This window comes from Bombus flavifrons, chromosome 6 (genome assembly GCF_040668555.2).
Source record: "Bombus flavifrons isolate JBK064 chromosome 6, iyBomFlav1_principal, whole genome shotgun sequence".
NCBI lineage: Eukaryota > Metazoa > Arthropoda > Insecta > Hymenoptera > Apidae > Bombus > Bombus flavifrons.
Genome location: NC_138447.1, coordinates 2,974,478 through 3,001,377, shown reverse-complemented (window position 1 = coordinate 3,001,377; position 26,900 = coordinate 2,974,478). Strand labels below are relative to the sequence as shown.

At 39.6% G+C, this 26,900-nt stretch overlaps 1 protein-coding gene across 14 annotated transcripts in view; it reads left to right on the top strand.

The window, feature by feature from the left end:
* Nucleotides 1-26,900, top strand: part of LOC138181119 (box A-binding factor) — a 310,196-nt gene that overhangs the window by 256,740 nt on the left and 26,556 nt on the right. For 12 of the 14 annotated variants that reach the window (XM_069115697.1, XM_069115696.1, XM_069115695.1 and 9 more), the window contains 2 exons: nt 7,465-7,562; nt 22,912-24,905. In XM_069115697.1, coding sequence (XP_068971798.1) covers nt 7,465-7,562; nt 22,912-24,905 — 2,092 coding nt within the window. Of the gene's footprint in view, nt 1-7,307; nt 7,388-7,464; nt 7,563-22,188; nt 22,606-22,911; nt 24,906-26,900 lie in introns of those variants that run through there. The other 2 variants (XM_069115705.1, XM_069115706.1) reach the window with 2 other exon arrangements.

Genomic DNA, 26,900 nt, shown 5'->3' with positions numbered 1-26,900 from the left:
TGAACGAAGCCACCGCTACGTGACAGGTTTTTTATTATCTGCTGAAAAGAATCTTATCTTGTTCGTTTGTTGAAATTGCTAAAGCTCGTTAGTCGTATGTCTTTTATTAGCATCAAACGGAAAATGTTTTTTTGAACTAAAAATTATTATTTCAAATTAGAGGTCGTTTCAATTCCTTTCAAGTTGTCTAAATCCTACTATAAATATCAAAATTCTACTGAATATTTTTAAATTTCTTATTAAAACCTGTATAGATGTAGAAAATTCTGTCTAGTATCATCAGGTTTCCATGAAAATATAATATCTTTCGTGGACACACGATAACTATTAAAACGAACGTATTAGGTAGAAGAAAGGAACATTAGCATAATGTTTCTGAGTCTATACCATACGCAAAGGTTGTGCACGTGTCTCCGCGTACACAAACGTGCACACCGTGGTAGCCCACACGGTACATCTCCTCGGTACTTTGTGTGCAAATTACGCCCAGGACGAGGACGAAGAAGAGAGTCTGGCTTGAAGGATGAAACAGGTCCCCGACGTAACCTCCTTGTACGAGAGTCGAATGAAAATTTAAAGCGAAAGAGTTCTCGTCGCAACTGCGGTTTCCTACCAACCGAGGACCTGATTAAGTCCTTTTTCGATGTTAATATTGATAAGAAGTTGGCAAAAGCTAGCGAAAACTCTTAAGGATACTCAGAACAAGGAATTTCAAATGAATTGTCTTTGAAATTAATATAGCGAATAGTATAAGAAGTAAAGATCAAAGAGATACTCTGAATTACTTATTTCGATATTCAATAGAATATTTCAATAGTTACACGCTTACAGAAATAATGCTTTTTTCAATATTATAGAATAAACTTCAACTTTTCATGAGCAAAAATTTGATTTCCAAAATTTAGGTTTCTAGAAATTTGAACCAAAACATCTTTGTTATTCCTTTCTTAGGAATAGAAACAATTTTCATTTGAAAATCATCACACAAGAGAAATGTCCAGTATACATGTAACAAAAAATATTAGAATTGCAAGTTTCTCTTTGTACCATGAAAAAAAACTTTGTTGCATCCGACTTCGAAGCAGCCAAAGGTTTCAAAAATTCCTCGAAGAATTACAAGTCCTTTTTCATTAATAGACACATATTATGCTTCCTTTCTCGCAAGGCTCGTCGAAGTCAGCTTTATCTCGAAGTTACCATTTGTTTCTTATTCAACACAGCGATCGTTCGGCGTTAGTTAATCCCTGGCGGCGTTTAAAATATGAAAGGCGTTGTAAGGTATGTAAGAAGGGTTGAAAGAAAGTGTAAATGAAGGTTTAGCGAGTGGTCTAGAAGGATTTCAAGGGAAGTCGAATAGGAGATTACTGCGCAACCTTCCGCGAGACCTTGAATTAGGTTGGAACTGCCTCGTTCTACTCGTCCTTGTTCTCCAGTTAACGTTCATTCCGAGAGTAACAGAGAAAGGATTGTTATTATTGTTCTTAAGGGATTAGGATCTCTAGTTTTGCGACAAGCTGTAGTTTCCATCTTATTATAACAGACTTATTCTCGCCAGGATGCCGCACTTGTATTTATCGTTCCTTGTCGTTGCGTTTATCTATATTTCACGTGTATGCGATTTTTGCTATTTCAGGATGCTTATGACCTGAGTTCAGCCGAATTCCTGGTTTGATTACTAATCAGAGGTCGAATAAAGTCATGGATATAATGGTGCATTATAAAGACATTCTGGTAGATTATAAATAAAGGTAGCTTGATTTTTTGAGATGATTCTGATTGTTAGAAAAAGCAATACAAGAATCGAAGAAAGTGTAAATTTTATATTACTATTCTATTTTATATTTATATTTACCTATATTCTAAAGTTTACAATTTAATGTTAGAGTAATGAGACCACTAGTTCCTAAAATTTTTCACCTTTATAATACAGAAAAAATGATAAAAATTTTATTCGTGTGTTTGAAATATCTTAAAATAATTCTAATTTATCACGTAATTCAATAATTACCATCGTTAACATTTAAATACTCGCGTGTATCAAAAATATAAGAATGAAAAATTTGAAATGTTCACTAATATGTTTTTACACTACACTAATACATTTTTGAAAAATCTTATCAAAGTAGAACTTTCTTCATTGCCCTCAAGCAGCGTAATATACACGGGAGTACTATGTGCTTCGTTTCTCACCACCCACTTACGTTAATGAGGGATCTGAGCCGAAATGCGGTTAGAAACGCTCTGTCCCTTTCAGCTTCAACCCGCGGTGCCGTTTCGCTGGAAAACAAGACATTTATAAACACCCACCGCGAGATTAGATTTGTTAAGATAATGGGCTGCTCGGTTTAGCGGGGTTCTTCCACTGCGCTCGCAACTATCGTCCTGAAGAGGCTGCAACCGCCGTCTCCTTAATCCTAAATATGACCTCGGTAGGCAGTTAGGTTGCTGGTGTCGTGATCCTTCTTTATGAATTCGTCGGGGTAAGACGCGGGGTAAGACTTGTAAATCTTAGTTTCGGCTGTACCACGTGTTCTGGTTTGTGAAATGTTCATAAAAACACCGAGCTTATATTATATATATCGTCGAAGTTTAAAAAATTGGACATTCATGTTGTGTATTAAAAAATATAGAAAGCTCAAAGTTTATATTTTAAATACGGTTGTCAGCGATAGACAACGAAACGAAATTTTCGTGAAACACTGAACGATAATAAGATTTTAATAGTGTTACATTTTGTTATATATTAGTTTATGTATGTCAAATGATGATCGAGTTTCCTGAAACAACAATTTTATATTTCTAAACCTTCATTAAACTTCAAGTTTACGTACAATTTGAGTACCAGTTCGTTTGAAACACAATTAGCGCGTGCTGTAAAGGATAGAGGCTGAAAGATGTTGAAGTAAATAGCGATATTACGAGGCCCCTTCTTCACAGCGGAAACGACGATCCACGGACGATCAGGATTTATCTTTACGACGACGTTGCCAGCCATATTCAGTGACGCGTTATTTCGGCATCGGTGAAAAAAACATAATAAAATTTAACGGTCCGTCAGGCCGTGGCATCTACGGTCCCTAGAAGGCCAATAAATATCGGGAACAGAGCGGCTACAAATCTCAAGATAAACACGAGCTCGTATTTTTCTACCCCCTTCTCGATTTTCTCGTTCTCGCTCTTCTTTGCCGCGTGGTTGGAGGCGAGAAGGACGACAAGGGCTCGCCTTTTTTACATTCCTCGTATGAATTATTAGGTGGCCGGACCTAAGGGGTGGACACCGCGGTATTTAATTTTCGCTCCCCATTAAAACAGCACGAATTTTTCCCTAATCGTATCCCTGACGATGAAAGTGCGGTTTGCAATTTGTCACTGACCCTTTGGTTTGTTATCAATATATTATTGCTTGCTTAGCTTGATTCGAACTCATTTCCACTAAGATAATTACGATATAGGATATTATTATAAATAAATGAAAATTAATTTAGAAATTCTATATCGTAAAATCATTCAATAATAATTAATTATTGAGAAGAAACACCAGTAGGAGAAAATGTATAATATGATATGAAGATACATATGTAGAGATATAAAAAGTATTATGTAAGACTTTCCGTCGATCATTTACCACCGATATGCCTCCAAATATAATCTATCGTAACTAACTATGGCCGGGAATTTTCTGAACGACGGCACAGGTAGATTGGTGTAGGTGATGCCAATTAAAGGAGACGGCGGCGGTGAGCATTGAACTAGAACTAAGGGCTGGCGGATACCGATGATATATGTGGTGGAAAATACTGGAGGCAATCTGTCACGCCATCGACATCTCGTAGGCGCCATCTCGTCCGTTTTCCTTCGCCTCCTTTTCCCTCATACTTTCTCATACTAACGAGTACATCGTACAGAAATCTAAAATCTTAAAAAGACATTGTACATCAGAAGATGGAAGATGATTTTCAGGAAGAAGAAGAATACTACTTCAAGTAAAATTTCCACTCCCACACACACTTTTCATTCAAGGAAGGAAATCGAAATAAAATACAGAGCAAAACGAAACGGAAGAATACAATGATCCACGTCGAAATCGGTAGACGACGACGGAGCAGAGTCCAGTAGTAAACAAAATCCAGTCTCTTTGGCCGCACAAAAGGTACGAGGCTGTTTAAGCCCCGTCGTTCTTTGGTATCCGGAAGTCAAGCCGGTTCCTCTTTTCCTTCTTCCCTCTGTCACACGCGCCCTTTCCGGCTATACGGCTGATTAAACGCGCAACTACGTAACGTAACGCAAATATACCGGCTTGCCAGGCCACCTCCGCCCACCCGTCCTTCCATCGTTTCTCCTCTCGTCGACCGTCCCTTGAACCGGCTGCTGAAGAGAGGATGGACTCGTTTCGCTCTCGATTCCACCTTTCGGCTCTCTTTGAATTCCAACCCCGGTCACTTGACGGAAATATTTATCGAGGGTCTTTGCCGAGGCCCCTCGTTGCCCTACTCCTTCTGGCTAGACAGCACGACGACAGGGAGAAGCAGCCTGCTCGTAGCTCGTCCTACTACCTTTCAGTACGACGCGCCTCTATCGGTACATGTCCTTCCTTTTTCTCCCTTTCCCTATCCCGTTGCATCATCTCACTCCCACTTTCCAGTTCTTTGATCCATTTCATGGAGTTTGTTCGGCTCGGATTATTTGCTCTCTTAATTACATTTCGATCCTATCTGTCTCCCTTTTTCTCTCTACCTCCGTGTTTGACTCCTCGTTCAATAAGGAATTTCACCAACCGAATGGATGATCGACAGTTTCGAACATCGTTATGTAGATTCCACGGTAACGCAATTGCTTGCGGCGGAATATGACAAATGGAGTTCAAAATTCTCAGAATGAAACTTGCTATATGGAAGTGGTAAAGCTATTCTTTCTAATTGAGCGTATAATGGGTTAAAAATATAGAACGCGGAAGGAGAGAAAGAATTTCTCTTGATCATTATTTTTAATCTAATTAAACTTTAGACAATTGAACATGAAAAGAAAGAAAGTAGAAATTCTCTTGTATTCCATTATTCTTGGTATAATTAAACTTAACGCGATTGAGTATTTTAATATATTGAATCGCGCAAAGTAACGAACAGTTTTTTAACAAGACCGGAGTTCTCAGCGCCTTTAATTAAGGGGAAAAAAATGTAATGTTCTAACGAAAACTAGTCGGTGTTATAGGGACCCCCCGTGGCTTTCCAGCCGCAGGGGTTGCTCATCCCAGCCTCGACCATAGAGGGTGGAACAAAGGAAGTTATCGTCGCGGAATTTTTATAGCAAGGAGAGAAAGAAATGTAAATCAGGTTTTGGTTCGTCTTTGCGTTAAGATGAAGAGAACGTGAGGGAAGCTCTGGAGAGACTGTCGCCGGCTTACCGTGGATCGGAAGTGTTGTCGTATAAAACTGAATTAACTGTGCTCCCCCTTCTTCTCCGGCGTATGTACTCCTCTCTTATTTATTATAAATATAACCTTGTCGTTTCCATTCTCCCAATCCTACCTACGCATCGCTTTCCATTTATATCTACGTTTTAAAATTGAAATACGTGGCATCGTATGGTTCAGACATATCCTCAGAACGCCAAGTAATTTGTGGCATAATAAAAACCAAGATCATTCTTTGCAAATATGAAACTATGTTTCAAGACGTAGTTTCTTCCTTGATGAAATGAATTTTTAAGATTCAGATACGCTTGTTCAATCTTTCCTTGTCTGACTATATACTTACTTATTTTCCTTACGTTCTTATTAAATTTCCACGTTCTTCGATTTATTCTACTTCAATTTTCCATTATATTGAAAAAATAATCAAACTCAACTTCTTTCTATAAATTTTACATAAAAACACTGTCAATATCGTCGAACTACAATAATCAAATCCTGACAAATAAGCCTTGCATTATTGTCTATTATGAGAATATTCGATAAGTTTTATACATTTTCTAATTTAAAACGGAAATTTCGAAACTAATATGATATATTTTTGATAAGGAATAATGAAAAATCCGTCTTCTCTATATCACAAGGATAATCTTCGATCAACATTAAACGTTGAACGTATTATTCGAACATTTTAACGTGAGTTTTCACAGGAAGCATCGCGAAAGACAGTAACCGCGCGACGATCCGCAACTTTATACGTTCCTGATAATCTCGCAGACAGCACCGGGACGGTTACTCACGGTGTTTGCCGGGATTTATGAAATGGCAATAAAATTTATATGACTCGGTGGCTCGTTAGGGGCGCGGCTCGCTCGTTCAGATTGATGTCGGCGCGAGCCTGGTCCACTTGCCCGGGGCTGCGTTTGTTTCTCTCTACGATTGTCGTAGAACGGTCTACTGCCATTATTAATCCCTTGGAAATCGCGGGAGAGCTTCAGTCATCGTTCACCGGAGAAAAATATGGCCGTAATATTTCTTTGGAAAGCGTGGGGTTGGGTCGGAAGTTGCTCAATTTCGACTGAATTTGTCAGCTCGCGCCAATCGCGATTATGCCTCGCTTCTGACCGCCCGATTAAAAGGATCACTGGAATTCATAGGGAGGATGAAAAATCAGATTGCTCTCTCTGAGGAATACACTTAGATTTATCAAACTCTTTATTGGCTTGATGACTCTGCACAACGATTGTTTTCATACTAAGTAATGTTTGTAAAGAGTCGAATATTGGAAAGTAGGAAATAAAAATTGGGAATATATATTTTTAAACTACGTATGTAAAATATATTTGAAATAATTATGTTGCAATGTTTTAGTCAAAAGAATAAATGTTTCAAATTGATATAAATTTGATAACAGCATACAAAGTGCATATAACTCATGTACAATTATATAATGATGAAATAAAGTTCTTAGGGAATTGATAATTTATCAGAATATATATCGAGCTCTACCCTCGAATATAAATTCTCGGTTTCCGCTTTCCTGGTTGAGAATCTAAGTAAAAGAATTATTTCCTTCGCGTTTCGTTTCGAGTAGCAAATCCAAGATAAGAGAGAGAGAGAGAGAAAAAAAGGGTGCCTTCGATAAGTTACTTATACAGTAAATCACGCGTATGCTCTGTCGAGCATGATACCTCGAGGACATATCTGATCTACCTGTTGCTCAATTCCCCATCGACGACAGCAAGGATCGTGCAAAGAATTCGGTAGGTGCACGGAGAAGTATTTCTTCCGTATTCTTGAATTCCATCGTGTACATAATTCCTTGTTATGGGTCCTTTTCAAAGTCAACAATCGCGTGGAACAGATACTATGTGTCGCTACCCAAACTCATATTTTGTATCAATAGCAATCGTTATTGTACGAAAATTTCATATTAAGTTCGTGTAGAATATTTTGAAAGTAGTATAATATCAAATTTAAGTATGTGACGAGATTTTAAGTTACTATCGTTTGTTTATAAGTTGGTTCTTAACTTATCATTCATATTCTGATTTCAGGTGGATGATCGAGTCAGATCGCCAGGTACATCACGATGTTTAACTACCACTATGTCGCTCTCAATTTCACCCTCGAGCCCTGAAGAACCTGTCACGCTGTAAGTATGATTTTATTTCAAACTTATTTGAGTATTGATAAGGAGTACGCGACACTTCATGCCCCAAAGGACATATAATTCATCTGGAGAATTATTCCTGACTCAAGAGAACTTAGAACTTCAATCCTGCACATAATTTGTTCCCAAACATTCTTGATAATTGATATAATAATTTATATGATTATTTAAAGATATCTTTAGAATCAAATATATTTTATACCAACCTTTAAAGGTCGTTGAATAAATCATAGCTTACAAAATTAAAAAATATTTTATGAAATAATATTTTCAGTATTTAAATTTTAAGTAATGTATTCTAATTGTAACTATTGTACACGCACCACAAGAATCAATCTTTTATATACAAAAAAAAGCTATTTAAAACTCTTCAGAAACATACATATTTTTATATGTTTGCAAATATATTTTTGAAACCTTTATGTATGTAATACAGAAAATTGTTCACAAATCACCCCTTAATTAAATGTCCGATGTATCTTGCCATCGTTTCTCCACACGAACATTCAAACGCACAATAATGCCATAGAACATTACAAATTCACAAGAGATGGAAAGATCGTTGGTCGCAATCCGCGGCGCCCTTTAACCGTCGAAAAAGCCACTCAGACAAATTAGTCCCCGGTCGTTTCTCTCTCCCACGAAAGAACGTTTCCACGTAATTGTAGACCACCGGTATTCGGGGCCTGTTCGTTCTTACACGGACCACAGCTCAGCTCGGTCTGGTATCGGTGCCGCGGCACGCCGAGGGCGGCGATATTTATGCTGGTTTTTTATTGCGCTTTAGCCCGAGAGCAGAATGGAAACAATATGTCACCGGTGGTAAGGGGGTGAAACCGGTGTACGAAGTTCTTGTAGGTGGCCCTGGTCTGCCGGCACCTAACGTTAATACTAACGCCTCCGCCGTGCTGTGACTGCGCCCCACGCTCGATGTTCGCTCATGATTTTAAATGAACAACCCCCGTTTCACCCTGTCGCGTGTCACTGCCGGGGAAAAGGGCAGATCGAGCATGCCGCGAGAGAGCAACTCGCCTCTAAATCGATTTTGATACGTTTTCCTATGGACCATAGCAGATTGTCGAATTCAAGCGTGTAAAATATTACAGTGTGGAGATATTTTTGCATCGTTAAGAGACAAGTAATTATTTTATTAAATTGAAATTATTCACTATATAGAGTGGCTCAAAATTGAGATTTCAAACAATTTGAATGAATAAAAAAAATTTTCGATCTATTTTGAAGCGAGATTTGAGATTGGGTTAGTTTCAAGTGGCTTTGAAGGGATGTTAACGACATCGTTGTTCCATGGAAATTTAAATCTCCACGATTTCTGGCCGTTATGGCTGCAGAGGTACGATTGGGAAGGAAAAAAAAGAAAGAAACGAAAAAGGCCTCGGGTCTCGAGAGTCATCGGATAAGTGCATATCGATTTCTGCCGATTGGCGAGGGTTGGACGGTGGTAAGATCGAGGCGAACGGGAAAAAAAGAAGGCGGTAAAAAGGGCAAAGGCCATAAGTAACGGACCGTCTGGTGGAAAGCGCTCGAGGGCGAACAGTGATTTAGAGAAATTAAAACTTTAATTCATGTTCGAGTTCGCGGGGGGTGTATCCTCCCTTTAGCTCCCTTTTCACCTTCCGCCGTTTCAGTCTGTGACGTTCCAAAATCCCTCTGTTGATCGGTAAGAATTCGCTCCACGCGTAAATTGACATATATCACGACAACATTATCGTTCATTTTAATATTTGTTATTTCTTTCCTTGCAATTGGCCATGATTAAATAACATCTAGTTGGTCCCATAATTGGTCGAATCATCATTGATCGATTGATCGTTATCATAGATAATCTACAATTTGGATTAAGTTAATCAATTTTAGACGAGTTCATTTAAATGTATATTGTGTATTTCACGTAGAAAAAATAACTGAAGTAACTAAAAGTAAAATATGATTTATCAAGTGACATATAGAAGATGAATTAAAACGAAGCAATTGAAACTAAATTGTTATCGACTACGTGTAACTCAAACTTAAGTATAATACATATAAGTATATATATCAGTTACGGGGTAGGAGGCATCAAAAGAATGTTAAAGACTATAGAAAACTTTTTCACTGTACAAATTTTAGTATGTTAAAATAATCCATTACATTATTTAAATATATCTTTTGCTCGCAACGCAAGAGTCAGATTTGACAAATACGAATGGGAATAAAAGCAGAGGGTAGGGAAACAACAAATATTCCACATTCAATCGGGCATGTCCGGATAGTGGACACAATTATTGTTGTCCTGATTTAAGGGCGGCATGCATTTTAAAGAACGACCATGCCGGATGGCTTTACATGACCTCTATTTACACAGGGGATGGATAAAAATTCAGCATCCTCCAATAAAATAGCGTACAATACGTTCAAGGCACAAACACGCATCTAGATACACATCTATTCTCACAAAGACCCCTCGAAAGGTTTGAATTTTTCTTTTTTTAGTATCAGATTCGAACAAATGACTTATAGATTCTGTTCACTAAAAACATACTTTACGAGAACATTGACGATATCCATTTCTTTGAACACTTTAACTTCTAAAAATAGAAATATAAAAGTTGATATAAAAATTTGTTTTATAAAAAACCGGAAGTACTGTTTGACTGTCATATTTACTTTGTAATACTTTTAATATCCTTATTCTTTAATAGAAGGAAATCGAATAGATTTGTTTCGAAATCGATTACATTTCATAAAAAAGTGAATTAGGAGCATCAGGCTCCATCGTTGAACAGCTTTAAAAAAGCTTGCAGAAGTCATAAAAAGAAGTACATAACCGCAAAACCTGTCTGCTTAATAATAGAAATAATGAAAATAGCATCAAGAAGGAAGAAACAAATAGGAGACATCGTTGTAAATCTGAATTTCGAAAAGATGTTCTTGCAACTTTCACGACCTACCGTATGGGATACGGAATATGAGAAAAGGACGCGCCCTTTATTTTTCTCTCCCTTCGACGCTCGTTGTCCCTTTCGTTGAGCTCTCTTCTCTCATATCTTCTCTCATTCTCCAACGCTGTCTACGTTTTCCTTGCCCGTATTCAGGACGACCTTCGTCTCCAATAAATTCCCATCACCATCCTCAGGTACGCCTTCGAAGAGTAAATCATACCATAAGTGAATTGGAATTGAATTCAATGAGTAAATATGGCGATTGAATAATGAACAGCAACCAAGGGATCCTAGTGCTGTCATGCGAAAGAGAGATTTCATAGGATACTAAATTATTTCAACCAGAGTTTGTGTAATTATCCGAAAATCCTGATAACAATTAACGCGATATTTTGTGACGGAGTTCGATTAAATTACTGCGGCAACGTAGAACGCTCGCACACCGTAATTGTTTGCAGCGTGGCTAACGCCGCGATTAATTATAAAGCTATATCCGTGGACACACAACGCGCGATTTAATTTTCCTGATGTGAATATAATTCCTCACATAGTTTCCAAGAATCGAACTGAGTTTAATAAACTTCCTTGTGGTACACGCATTTAATTAATGCAACTGTACTAGCTACAATTTGAATACGGTGATGTGTCGAACAATCTTTTAACTTAGTTCACTGGTTTGTTTAATATGATAATTACAATGTTAGATAATAATAATACCGCTGATGTTTATTTACTTTCAAAAGTATGAAAATGTACAGGATGTACATAATTCTTCCTTCTCATGCTTATTAATGACTCTTAATCATCTCTGTCCAAGTTTTCTTTCATATTTTGAAACAAGTAAAAGCATCTTTTGATCATTTTTCCCCTAATTGGGAAGAAAATATAAAGTGCCATCCAAATACCTTTTCAGACAATACAGCATATCAATTAAAATGTATTAAAACAGACATCATGAAACCTCTTCGTTTTTCCATTAGAAACCAAAGAAAGAGAAAACAGTTCCATGACAAAATGTATGGTATCGAGATTCCCGAAAGTTCGTATCGCTAATTTAAAAGCAATTCAGCGTCTTGTGTGCTTTGGTCCGCTCTTGCCCCTCGCTTGGCCATCTTTCACGGTACATCATCGAGGAGCAATACATGTAAATCGTCTGGCGCACAATGGCACTGGTCCACGAACGTACGTGTATATGCGTGGAGTCTAGTCAAGAAGCGGCGACTGGCTGGAAATGCATAAATACATGAACCACGGGGAAACTACGAGCGAAAGAGGGACGGGGACAAGCTTGGCCCGCATATGCCTCGGGCGGGTGGTACCTCCTACAGGCGTAATAATGCATGGATAGCAACTTCCTTCTCGTGAAAACGCGACCTTTCGGAATGTCATCGCTTTTTTCCCTTTTGAAAAAAATTCTGCAATTTCGAGAACACCGGAGATAGCGTCAAGGATGAGAAATGATAGATTTTATTTCTTTTAAATTCTCCTTTATATTTTTAGACTTATTTTTAGAGAATGAGAAAAGAATACGTTAATGCAACGTTGCAATTATTTGGGTTAATACCGGATTTATTTTTTGGATTTAATTTTGAACATGTGTCTAATAGTGGACGAATTACTAGGTATGTATAAAGAATTAAAAATAGCTGGAAATTTTCTCGTTATTACAGGGTGAAGGGAAAGTACGTTTTCCCCCATTCTGCGCTGTTACGCGCGAGAATTTTTGGTCAGAAAAACTCTATTCGGATGCGGTAATACGCGAATTTTTAGAGAGGAAAAAGTGACCATTAGTTTTTCTACACGGGAAGTTAGCTTCGTTTTAAATGCGTTTACGTGGAAATTAATGTAGGTTGAATGCTCGTTATTATAAATTTATTATCCTTTTTCAAAGTTTTAAATATTGCGTGAAGTGGAACAGTAGAGAAATTAAATTGTATGTACAGTATTGAAGAAATAGCGAGAACAAATTTTTAAATAAAGTGTAATAAAAAATGATATTTCGGCCTAGTTACAGACGACACTCCAGCCGCAATAATTTTCACCGCGATGTAATTAACCCTGGAAGTATGTGAAACATCTCAAGAAACATGCTCGTTGACCACATTAATCCTGCCGATCCGTTCAGGCATACCTTAACCAACGTAGAAATCTCATAACACGAATCTTCCATGGTTAAAAAATTTATTAGATGTTCATTTCAACGAAGCAAACAAAAATTAAGAATATCTATATTAATCGAACTTCCAAGAAAAGATTACAACTCCGTAGCCAGTAACCTTATAATCATCAACTCTAACGATACTAATCACAAGAAAAGAAAACCTGCAATATTTTCTATAAAACAATCATCTGGAGATCGATTAAAGAATGAAACGGAAGAATAATTTAGAATCAAACAATTCGAGCATTAACTATACAACATAATGAGTCTGCAAGCATTAAAGAGATGACATTCGCATTCCTGCATTACTGTCATGCGAGTAATTACACAATGGCGAACGGAAAGGAACGCGGCGAACGAGCAACAGTCATGCGGAGAGGAGGAAAATAGACGAGAAGGAGGCTGGCTGTAAGGGTTGCTGGTGTGTTGCTGTTGCCTCGCGCCGGCGTTGCTTGACTGAACGTCTCCGAGTCGGCGTTGCGCGATTTGCAGCCAACCGGAGAAACCAGAGCTAATAAAAGCCCACAATTACCTCTGGTTCGAGCCATTTGTCTTGACGGGCGTCTCATGCCCGATATAATTCACCCTGGTAACAACACATTGTTGCCTAATGAGGTATAAAACATTCTGGGATATCTGGCTGTCTCACAGCGGGGCGGTCCCTGTTTTCGCCACGCTGATCCGTGCTACCGATGAGTCTTCCTCTATCCATAATATCCTTATATTAGCCGGTCAATATTTATCCTTTGGACTGATGGGACTTCTTCAGTAAGGCTTTCTATCATTTAGTTGGCCCTAACATAAATTATTTTGTGTTGATTAGAAGGGAACAGATGTTTCGTTCGATGGTTCTCTTGGACCAATGATTTGTATAATTGAATTGGATTATCGGATATAGGGATATCTGGAATACGAAGATTAATTTAACGCTAAATTTTCTATCTTGAATTGTGATGTCATGATCATTGGTAGTAAAGTATAAGGAATATTGGGTCTTTTTTTGGATATAGGATAGGGAAAATTTAATCAGATGTGACTGACAGCAATCTTAGAAGTCCGAAGTATCAATTGTGGATAATCTGTCTTAAGACAAGGAATATACCATAACAGTCTGTATTTAGTTAACTTTTTCTTCTCATTCTTTTAAGCGCAAATATGACCTGAACGAATCATATTATGTCATAAATATCCCGGACTAATATTGACGTACTAATTACACGAACAATTAATACTACCTTTGCAAAATACATAATCTGAAAGAAACCTTGAACTGAACAATTCTCACATTTTAAATACAAAGCTTTATCTATATCTCATGAATTCCCTTTGTAAAGACTTCTTCTTCTTCGTGTGAGTCCTACGAATTTCTCTCGATACAATCTTCTAAGAACAAGCTCGTGTCTTCAACATTGTGTTACAGAGCATGAACGCAGCTATACATATCAGAACAGAACGTGTTTCGTCGATTTGATTTAGCGAAGGGATGTGCTACGTGGCCTCTTCACTCAGTCCAGCACCCATTCTCTCCTTTTCGTCTTTATTTCTTCTGGACCGGCAGTGATTTGTTGCGATAAAGTCGCATCGGCAGGCGACGCACGTGTATCGCGTGTCGAACGACATGTTTCCGTTCACAGGGTCCTATCGAGGATGTTGCCGAGGAAAAGGGCCAAGGTTATGATATATTTGTAATCATGTTACTCGATACGTGCCCTTCCGTTACAACTGCTCTCGGTAACAAACTGCCTGCCGACCTTTTTTTCACTTTATGGCCGTGTGCACGCACGTATAACACTTCGCGGTGCACGGAATGAGAGAGTTGCCGAACTCTCCGCGTCTTGTGTATTTATGGCTGGAAAAAGCGACGTCGTAAACGGGATTTGTACGCGACTCGCCAGTCAGAAAAATCCCAAGAACCGTCTATATTGTTTTATCGACAACGATCGTGGATCAATCGTTTTGTTTCTTCTCTTGATGCCTATTGGGGTGTATAGAAAAAGGAGAGCGATTGAAATATTAAACAATTTCACTCGTTAACTGGAATTGACGCGTTCATTGTGTAAATATGATCCGGATCTATGTTATCACGCAATTTTACGATAATGATATTTCTGTGAAAGCGAATAAAAATCATGAAATTTCATAAAAATCAACAATTTTTTATAAGGTTAAGTTTTCTACAACAACTATTCTTTAATAGTAGTGGAGTAAAAGTAGATTGACAGCGTACTCGAAATGGTAAGTAAAATAAAGTAAAGGAAATTCGTAGCGACATATGAAAGCAAGCTTCATTTGAAACTATGAAAAATACTTAAATTATTTTCTTGTTAAAATCACCATATAATTATGGAACTATGTAACTTGTCCACAACAAGGGAATAGAATGACAATTTTGTCAAGTTATGCTGCTTAACTTCATTAAACCATCGGTTCGTTGATTCACAAACGTTATGGCAAATTTCTGGTCAACGTGATAACGGAAACAATCTGAAGATCATCGAATTCATCGACACACGCATCTACACGTAATTCCGGGCGAGAAAGCGTAGCAGAAGGGGCTGTCGAGTTTTAAGGGCCGTCATCAGTGCAATCCCATGAGTCTGGAGAAATTGCATCGTAATCCAAGAACACCGCGAGGCAAACTGGTTTTCGGTGAGGCAATTCCAACAACCCGTAACAATCTAGTGGCGACGTCGACGAAGGCATATTATTATAGCCGTAGCATGGACAGTTTATTCCGGGTTCGTTTCAGAATTTACTGCGCTCCACGTTCTCTCCGGTAAGAACTCACCCCAGACTGACGTTAGTTTTCACCGTATTTCCCCTGCAGATGCTGCTCCGTCTTATCTCAATTGACATAATGAAATTGTCAATCAGAAGTTATTAGTTGACCGTGGGAATAAGTCGGCCGACTTGCTGTTTCAAAAACTAATTTGCCTTCTATCGTGACAAGGTCGTTAAGGGTTCTTGTTTTGCGTCGTTCTAATAGTATCTTAGGCTATAGCAGCGATATTATGGAGGTTAAGAGGTGAATGTGAGAAAAACCGAATGCTAACAGTTGTTCAGTTACATTAGTTCACGCGTGGTAAGCATGTTTCTACTTCATTTTGATTACTCAAGAAAATAAGAAGAGTAGTTGAACTCAAAAAATTTAATTTATGTCTTGTGCAAGATTAATTTGGAAAATATAAAATAAATGAAGATTTTTAGTTAATTTGAATAAAGGTCTGGGTATAATTGTATTTGATTCTAAGCGAGAGAGGGTTCACATTAATTTTATAAACTATACTTTTCCAATGAAAGTATCAGAAGTGAGAATTTTCGTCGAAAATAAAATTCTGTAGTGCTTCACTTGAGATTCGAATATATAGAATATTACTATAACCATAAGAAGGATACACGTGCTGCTACTTGTCACTATGACATTATCGATCCAATGGCTCGGTTCGTCGTCGGCTGGTCCGAGCACGGTCCCTTCTTACTATCCCCTCCTCTCTTCGTCCCTCTTTGTACATACCCGACTTTGCAACCCCCTCTGTGCAACCCTTTAGGGTCGCGTTCCTCACAGATATCAGTGTGAAACTTTCAGGAACGTCCTTTCCGATTTCCGTTCTTCGCAACCGTAGAAGTATTGAGATACATACAAAACGTACACCTGTAATATAAAATCACATTCGATATTCTCCCGATATAAATAAATTTTTGTTTTTATACACTTCTCAGTATTTCAATCTATTATTCTATGCAGACATTGCAGATCTGGGACATTGACCTAAGACCTAACTCTTCTCTTATTCTGTATTTCACTCAACATGTAATATGTATTATTTTAATTTAAATAGAATTAATATATCAACGAACGATGTTAGTATTGTTGGCAATGTTTATTGCTGTGTTTGAGTAATATTGCTAGGAGAATTAATATGTTGTTTCTGCGTATTTTCTACTCGTTATTTTTATAAATATTCTTAAAAAGTAGTGTCACTCGCAAATAAAATTAAATTTCCATTTCAACGGTACAAAATTACAAACTAGTTCAGTCACAAAATTATACTTCACAACTGGTAAAACTGGTAAACTTATTATTTAACGACACGAATCGCACACCACTTCAATCATCATACCTACGAACACGAAACCACTTATCATCGTCACACACTCGAGAAAAAGGAAAGAAATATAAGTAATATAAATCGACGGAAGGAGGGAACACGACTGGTCCGAGTTCCTGAGAACAGCGTCGACGCCGGTACCGACGCCGACGTAACTGCGAAAATTTGCGCCCGCTTACCCCAGCTTCACTATAAATCAGTTGAAATTTGTTATGCGCGGCACGCAGATGGTTTTGTTATATGAAAATATGTGCCGCGTAGGGATGGTATAAGTATCCCTCGGTAAAACACATCCCTTATACCCCATACCCTCGGGTTGGCTCGTCTCGCCCCGCTCCTTACCCCAGACAGGCCCGAGGCGTCATGCTGTTCTGCGCTCTCTTTAATTACTCCCCGAAACCGGGACGCGTGACGTATTGCCGTGTGCTGAAAAGGACAAAAAAAGCGACCTCCACCTTGGACCTGGCGCGTTGATCCATAGCCGGCCCGTTAATCGAACCAGAAATCTCAGGACCACCTTGTTACAATAGAAAACAATATCTCGAACGTTTGTGTTTGGACCATTTTCGAATTTTAAGGATTGATAAAATTACTGAATAAGATCTTAATTGAAGTTATTGAAAACATGTCATAATTTGTTAGAATTAATGTATCAAATATATAAAACTGAACACTTATTGTGTCTTATTCTATTTAAAGAATTCGCAAGTCAGTGGAGAACTATAGATCTAACTTTCCCTAAAACTGAGATTAAATATTGGAAATAGTATCTAAGATTGATATATCTGTATTGATTAAGAGAATTTTTCAATTTTCAAGTTGTAATGATATAGTATAACGTGTTCTACTATTATATTTAGAAGTATGCACATTGTTCTATTATAATTTGCACTATTTTCTTCATAGTTTTCTCAATTTAACGATTTGCTTGTATTATTTTTCTTTTGAGAGCTTCAAGTAGTCCTTTAAGGCGACATTTGATTAACTTTTCTGTTACTGTGATTAATAACTAAACATTTTTCAGTTTCATCAAACGTAGTGTATAGCGACTTATAACCAATTTCAAACTCACAGGCAACGTCTCAACTCCTTATTCTAAATTACAATACTACTCCAGAATCAAACAGCAAGACAATAAGTATATCAATCTTATGAGCGACAAGTTTATGAGCGACATTATCACTTTACCTTCATCGATGCATTTAAAACTTGAAAAATATGTAGGGTATTTTTCTTGCTCAAGTCCAGGCACACTTAAAGCTGCTTGTCAGAAAATTCGATGAAACGGGACAACGATGTAAGACGCTTCTTATACGGCAAAACAGGGTCCAGCGATAGAGGAGGAGCCACTTAAAACGTTAGCCCCGGCAGCGTTAAATATTTGATCAGAATTCGATTGCTTTAAGACGTCAGTCTGCAAGCTGGGGGCGCGGCTGGCGAGGACACGAGAAGGAAAGAAACAGGATGAGAGCGAAGTGGTTGACGTAAGAGCGGATAGTTAGTAAAGGGACGAGAGCTATTCCCTGGAGCTGGATGGATGTCCGAATCGGGCAGCTGTCCTAGTCACAGCGTTCTTTCTCCGCTTGCACTGATGCCACGACATGAGCCCCGCTTTAAAATCCTTTTCCCTTGTCCTTCGATGTGAAAGCAGCTCGACAGAGAATAGCATCGCTGGATCCCCTTTGGAAATAAAGCCAATTCGTTAGGTTTCTCGGGCTCAAATCGTGTTCAGTAGAATGCCACCGTCGATGGTCAGACAATGCACGCCACTAGTCCCGCTCGATTAAATAAGAGTTCTCGACATTCTCGTCGGCTCTGCGAATTTTTTGATATATCTAATACTTCGAAATATTCAAATATTTATTATTGTTCCATATCAACGAATATTGAAAAATTAATAGCGTTAAGTTGTAGCAGCCAATATTTCGGAGCAATGCTACTAATAATAATGATTGAAGCAAAATGTAGTAATTTTTTCGATAGAGAATAAAATTATTGTGGAGAAATGGAGTTTTATGGATATGAATCACATGGAATCTGTCGTTGTTATTCCACAGTCACGCTGTGCCTTCATTCAGCGTTTAAGAAGGCGACAGGGGCGGGAAGAGTCTGAGTCGCAAAACTCACGCGAATCCACGTGGTGCCAAGTGGGGTGCATTAGCCAAGTTCCCCATTATCCACGCGTGAGAGACTCCTAAATTATCCGGCATTCGCCTAGCACCGACCCCCCACCCTTGAATGTCGGCGAGAAAAAGATGTACGAGTTCCTCTCGCGAGAACACCCTCCGTGGATGCTTAGATGGAGTTGGTACAACGAAAATCATTCTTATTCCTTAGCATATAAAAACGAACAAGTGGAAACAAGTATTTTGTACATTGTATTTTCAAATGGTCCTTTAATAATCTCGAATAAAAATTTGGAGCGCGATGGTCTTTAGAATGCGAAATATGAATATTACTCCATATTAGATTCACCGTTTACGGAAGGAACCATCAAATAAAGATTTGAGACGAATAGAAAGTTGAAAGAAAATTAATTTATACCAAAATCTAAACCATGAAGATATTGATGCAGAATATCCTATTACCATCGCAACTGAAGAATATATATTCAGCTTTTCTTAATGAAGTGATCAAGACAAGTAACTCTTAATGTCGACATTTTACAATTGTTTTGACATAAATCTAGAAACAGACTTAACCTCGAATACTGTTAAGAGTACCGTGATCCTGGCGTGGTTTATCTAATTGGAATTGTCGAGGACTTGAAGAAGGACGCCAGACCCAGCAAGAAGCAACGACGAAATATGAGGAGCGAGTGAGCGAGACTGAGGAAGTGAGTACGAATAGGGAAAGTGTATAAGAGAAAGAGAGAGGGGGCGAGTACTTGAAGAACCATCGGTAAGACGAAGGGGGTGTGTAAGTTTGGGCTATCTCTGAGAGCACAGTTCCAAGGAGGCTCCTTTAGACTCTAGTGACGTGACGTCGCCTAATACTCTAATCCCTTCAGTAGAGGCACCATCGTCCGCTTCTGCAGCCTCGTGTTCCTGGGTAACCATCTCCTCCGCTAGGAACGGCACTTGCTAATTAATTGACGAGTACGGATTTTGAGGTGTCGAGAATCTTCATGTCTGTCAAGAGGGAGGACTGTTATCAGTCAACGCAGGCTGAACAGCAAACGTATAACACTTATACCGAGTACATTCGATTTATATTGATTTCGTACGACTTTTTGGAATATTATGTTTAACATAAGAATTACATTTTTTTCATTGAGGTAGGAATCACTCGTGCAGTCACTCATATTGAAAATCGTAAATTATCTGACTCACCTATTTAACAAAAAATGGTGACATTGTTAAGGAGAAGTTTACAATCTGCAACTTATAACTTTTTAATTCACCAATATTACTAGTCGGTAAATTATTATACAAAAAGGTATTAGGAGAATAATTCTTGATATGAAAATGAGTCCTAAATTCTGTATTGCACATCTTTTTACATTAACCAAATAATGCACTCAGATTCTTTATAAACTCGAGTATTACAATTAAATCAAACATCGCTCACAGTAAAGGGGGACTAAACAGCTGCCGTCGTCGATTCGCGAGAAAAGCAGAGACTTTAACAGCGGACGTGACATTTCCTTGGACGCAAAAACGAAACCAATCTTTACGCGATACCACGTTGGCGGACGTAGGTACTCGGTCCAGGAAAAGGGCTGCTTTCTAATTATTCCCCACAGGCCATAAGGGATGACACGTAATTGGAGGGTGGACGAGGAAGCATTGATCCCTAACTGGAAGGGATTCAAGCTCTTCCTTGCTCTGCTTCAGCCACCTAACTCTCTCTTTCTTTCACTCGCCTTCTCTCTTTCTCTTTTCTTATCTTTCACTCGCTCGCGTAGCTCTCGAACTCTCGAACACCGAATGCTGGACCAATGAGCATTGGCCGGCAAAGAAAAGTGATAATGTCTTAAGCCGTCGGTGCGATTTAACTTTCGATTTTAGTCAGAGAGAGCACATTCTCTTCCTGCGGTCCTTTCTAGGAGTTCGTTGCTCTAAACTCTTCGAGCTTCCCGTGGTCTGAGGAGGGTTTAGGGTTTAAGGAAAGCCCTCTCACTCCAGAGATCCTTTCGAAGCTCCCGCTAAGCGCTCACGCTGATCCTGCTCTTCTTCTTCTTCCTGTACCGTCTCTCGGAACCTCTCGGGTTTATCTAATTCGAGTTGTAGCTTCCTGCTATCGCTCTAAACCGTACGAGCTGGCCGATAGGGGTGGCCCCTATTGAAAATATACGTAGTCCCGTGCGATCATTCGCGATCGGGAAACGGGCCGAGGTAACCGTGCCTGTCCAGATGAATTCGGCTCAGCAATGTGCACGCTAGCTTTTGTTACATAACGGATCGATAAATGTCGTCCAAATATAGCTACATCCTAATACCTTACTACAGGAAAATTCGACTTAAGAGTAAGGCTTACTCTAGGAAATATTTTGTCATAACGGTAACTTTCGTTTAGAATTGAGAAACTTGAGAAACTGGTCTAATGAAAATTAACTTAATTCTACTATGTTGAAGTACAGCGAAGTATGGAGACAAAACAAACAAAGAATCTCTTCAAATTTTATTTTGAAACAAACGCATTTATATATTACGTAAGTATTGATAATGGCATATTATAATTTTCAAAGCACCTTCCTCTACATATTTCGAACGCAAGGAAAAAATTCGCGTATGTTCAAATGGTAATTACGAAGAATCAGTTCGCACACAAAATCCTGGTTTTCGCTGCGTAATTGCGACAGCGAGCCACTTTAAATGTGAACGCTTTACGAGCGACGTTCGCAGTAATCAGAAGTAAATACAGCAATGATCACGGAACCGTCGCCGCGTTTCCGCAGTTTAATTCTAATTGAATTTGACGTTGCTCGTTACGGGAGACCAGACCTCGGCTGAATGTAAAAAAGACAGGAGGTCCCTGGCCGGGGACCAGGATCACCGGGACTTTTAAGGCAAGCGAAGGAAAACCAGGTAGCACAGGTACACGTAGATCGTGAACGAGACAGACGAGTGAGGGGTCGGTGAGGTGGTGGAAGTTAAGATGTGGGTGAATATAAGCGGACCGAAGGTGTACCAGCGCCCGTTGCCCAACACACTGAGAAACACCTTGGTGTGCATCCAGGGGCCGTGTCCCCTACTCTTTCTCTTTCTATGCTTAGGGGGTGGTAAGGTGAGAGTGACGGGGGATGTGCTGAGAGGCCGGGAATCGCGTTCCAGCTAAAGCTAAAAGGGGTGGACAGTGCGCAGAACCCGCCCCCACTTTTCGCGGCGAAGCAGAAGCTGCCAGTTGCTCGCGCAAGCCTTCATCCCCTCCGGTGTCGCGGTGGAAGATCGCCACCCCCGAACGAACTTAAACATAGCACACAGTAGCTCGCGAGCATCCTGCGTGGAAAGGCTCTCCGCGCGCTTGTGCGACACAAAGGCATCTGTCTATATATCGTATATCAAGTCGGTGTAGCCGACCGAACCACGCGTGACTGGTGCGTGAACACGCGAGCGCGCGCCCGCGCGTATATCACATCGAGTGCGTGCACAATCTGTGTCTCCATAATCCCGTGTTCCTAACAATAATCATAGAACGAGAGAGTAATATTTAAAGAAAGAATATAAAGAAAACGGAGTGGTATTGTTCAGTCGAAGAAGATACACAATCGTTAATACATTTCACTCGGGGCCGAAGATCTCAGACGTCTAGACTGGATGGAGAGGGTCCCAAGATTCGAGGCCATGTCCTCGATGGACCTCCACGGCATTCAGGTGAAGTTTCTTGAGAAACTCAGGTTACTTTAGGCTTCGAATGCACGGTTAATGAAAAAACAAAAAAAAAAAAAAAAAAAATAAATGAAAGGTAAAAAAATAGAAAGCGAGGATTAAGAAGATGGGACGGGTGATCTGAATTGTTTGGAACTGACAGAGATTCTGTTCCCCAGCTACGGGAACTGGTTTTGTTAGATGTTGAGCGATCTTGAGCGAGCGGATTGCACTCATTGATCAAAACTCACTGCATCCATGCATCCGATGAGAGAGCAGATTTCCTGATCCTCTGGAATTTTTGTGTTCCAGGGTGGAACTGACCAGCGTGCCAGGTGGCCAGAATGCGATGGCTCATCTCAAAAAACGGAAGCTGGAAGCAGAATCTGTCAGCCCAAATCCTAAGCAACCACAGCAGCCACAACAACAGCCGCATTATCAACAACAGCAACCCTTGATCAACAAGAAGGCTGTTCAAGCGATCATTCCGCAAGAAATGGAGACAGCTGATGCTGCTGCTAAACGAAGGAGGAAAAGCGTTCGCGATGAAGAAACGCGTAAATCGCTCGAAGCCAGTGATTCGAGCAAGAGTATACCGTTGCCTCAAAAGAAACGAGCATTCGCTGCTGGAAATTCAGGTAGCCCAGCGAGAAAGTCCAGCAAACACTCGGAAGAACCCGAAGACGATGAGACTTTAATCAGAGAAACCGAAGCTGCTTTGAAAAGCCTGTCTGGAAGTTGGCCTGGTCCGAGAGGATCCTTATATCAGCGAGGTAATTCCGACGAGGACAAATATGAGTCGAATTTTGAAAACCTGTTTGAAGAGAAAAAAGATAACCCTAAACTGTCGCCTTCCTCTATGTCCACTTCTTCAACCACTAGCAATGACGCAGGTTGTTCATTGAAAGACGTGATATCGTTCCGCGGTCAGCAAGATCGTAACAGCAAATCCCAGCAACAGTTGAAGCAACAAGATATGAAGCAACAACAGCACCCGAACAAAGCGAAAAAGGATTTAGACAGTTTGTTAAAAACGGAAAATGAATGCGGCATTATCCAAAACCAAGTAAACAACGTGAATCCAAACGAATCAGGTAAAATCAGGCCAGTGCCTATGAGATCTTTATCCAATAAAGACAGGAATGACAGGAATATAATCGGCACTCACGTGGACAGTCAAGGTCGACAGACTGACAAATATTCTAGATACGATCCACCCGATTTCAACGAACTTGTCGACGATTCCTCCAACGAATTAGAGATCGACATGTCGGATCCAGCTGCCGAGAAAGACGAAGCTGACAGGGACAAGCTAAACGAGAGGGACAGGGATCGAACATGTAGAAATGGCCAATCGCCGCAAAATTCTAGACAACAACAGCAACATCAAAACCAATTATATTCAAATTACCACAGGCACTATAACGAGAACAGTATGAAGGTTTCGCCAACCGCCACTACCACCTCCTCTTCTTCACCACCGTCGAATTCTCCGTTCTCTGCGACGTCGGCGTTTAGACCACCCAATACGGACCACGCGAAAGCGACTGGCCGCGGTACACCGTCAGTGGCCGTGGCTTCGACAGCGATACCACCTATCGGTCCGTACCCAGCATCCGCTACGTTTGTCGGTTACCCCACTGCTGGTCCAGGACCAACGATGCCAACACCCCAACCTGTTACGGGAATCTCGACCACCTCGGAGGACAAGCATTCTTCCTCTGTATCGTTATTACAATTGAAATCGTCAAAGGAGGAGGTTCATCATGTAACGAGGCACGAGGTGACACCGAACTCGATGACAGGCAACAAAAGTCCTACCAGTGGCCTTCCTGCTATCACCAGTCCCGATTCCTCGAAACAGTATACGATTCTCCAACCAGCTGGTATCGGGTCGAGGGCAGCCAGTGCCATTCAGGACATAGCCAGAGAGGGAGTGGTTAGTGTAACGGCTGTTAGCAGTTGTAGCACATCCAATGGCAATACGGCCAATGGCATCAACAGTAATAGCAATGGAACTTGTACTAATAACATACCTAACAAAAGTACGAACAACAATAGTAGTGGTAACGCGAACAATACTGCCAATCCGGTCAGCAATGGCAACGGGAACAATGTCACGAATAGTATCGCTATCACCGCTATTTCAACCAGTACGACGACGTCTAGTCCAACGACTGGTGCTGATGCAACATCAGGAAGTGGAACTGGTCAGCAAGAAACTGTTATGAAAATGGCAGAAAGACCCGTTACCTTTGATGGCACCAGACCGGGAATGTCCATGTCTCCGTCCAGTCTTAACAGAGGTGAGAGATTCAATGTCCTATTCTGTACGAATATCACCGATATTTTCGATATCTACAAGCATCGCATGCTTGTCTTCACGAAGAATTTTGTTTTTATAGAGTTCATTTAAAAGAGCTTACGAATTTTATAGCGATATAAAGCATTCGTAGTAATAATAGCATAGGTCCAACTCGTTATTCCACTCGTGTGTCCCGTCGAGACTTTAACGACTGCAAATACGAGCAACGTTTTAAATCGCTTTCCCTAATCGGAACAATTTCGTTGACGAATAAAGATAGATCGAAGTTGAAGAAATTCGCGAAAACATTGATGAGACTAATGCCGATGGTAGTAGTAGGCTTAGCGTTCGTGTGTTATTCGCTATAAGAGGGGGACAAAAGGCATTTTCGATTCTCCCGCGTACAGTATTCTTCTCCTACTGTCGCTCTTTCTCTGTCACACACACTCTCTCTTACTTTCTCTATGAAGTTAGGGGAGTTAGGGTAGCACGGAAAATCAATAATTACGAAGCGAGGGGCGATGACTCAAATGGTGAAATCAAGGTCTCTCAAAGTAAAGTTATTCTCCGTATCCTCTGCTACAGCCACTTTGTCTTCGTCTTTGCACTGCTTCGAAACTATTCGCTTGATCATGGGAATGTCGCGATGATCGTAAAGACTGGCAGCACGCGGGGAAACTTGCACCTATTACACGCACTCAAGCACGTGCCCTTTAGAATTCTGTACTATAAGTCGGAGTTTACTTTTCCATATACTCGCTGCTCTTACAAAATTACTTTCTCCCCTTTTTTCAAAATTTACTTTCCTAAAGTTACGTATTCTAATTGTTTTCCTACTCGGCTAAACTTCTATCTTGGAGATGTTCTTAAGATAGAAATGTAGTTGAAAGATTCTTACGTTACACTAATATTTTACCGCATTTTTTTAAAATAAGATTTTTTATTGAAGTATTTTTAAACATTTAATTTTACTTTTATATATCAGAATTTAGTATTAGAATAAAATATATTTGTCATGCTATGAATCATCATCGAGAAACTCATTATTCAAAAGATCCCAAAAATAGATTATTTCATCGTTAACATCTTAGCTAAATAATATTATTTAGTATGATTTAATGAACAATGCGAACTTTACTCGCTTGTCTAAAGTAAAACACTAGAAATACTGGAACGATCAGTGACAACAAAAAGAAATCAAAGAAAATTCTGGGTGCGCCAACAGGGAGACATTCCACGGTGTGACAGGTTGGAGTTCGAGTGCATTCCAGGGTCTTAGGGCAGCGACGACACGATGTGCCTAGACGGGGAAATTTGGGGTTGATACCACGTCATACGTATAAGCCGCAGCTGTCAGCAGCTAGAAACGTGACTAGCATCCCAGCCACACCACGCTACCTTATTACCACCATGCGGCTCTGCTGCCTGTCCTCATTATCCCCTTAACGTTTTCTCTGACTGAACCTACGAAGACGAACAGTTCAAAAATTCAATCATTGTCGTTCCGCATCCTGTGTAAGTTGACCTAGATAGATAGATTACAGTAGATACTGTTTATAAATATAAACACGTTATAAAAGAAAAATAAAATATATTTTAAATTTCAGGTATTCTATAATAGGGTTCTTCAGGCAAAGTATAGAATTTTTACTAATTATTATTCACTTAAGCTAAGTTTTAAAATATCGATTCTACTTAATATATCTTAACATAGAACCACTAATTTGTAAAATATTCACGTCTACTAAGATTTCCCTAGTTCAACCGTTGCCGGACTCTATCTATCCTTAAACTTCATATAATATGCGTACATTACCTAAAATACAATAGCCCAATCGATCAATCAATTTCATCACACTCAGTGACCACAACATTACCTTGCATATCAAAATATTTGTACAAACAAAAACTTCTAACACGCTTCGAACGTTTACGTTGAAGGAGTTTCAGCGGCATCTGTCAATCTCTCAGGGGGCGGTTGATTATTAAAAGATTC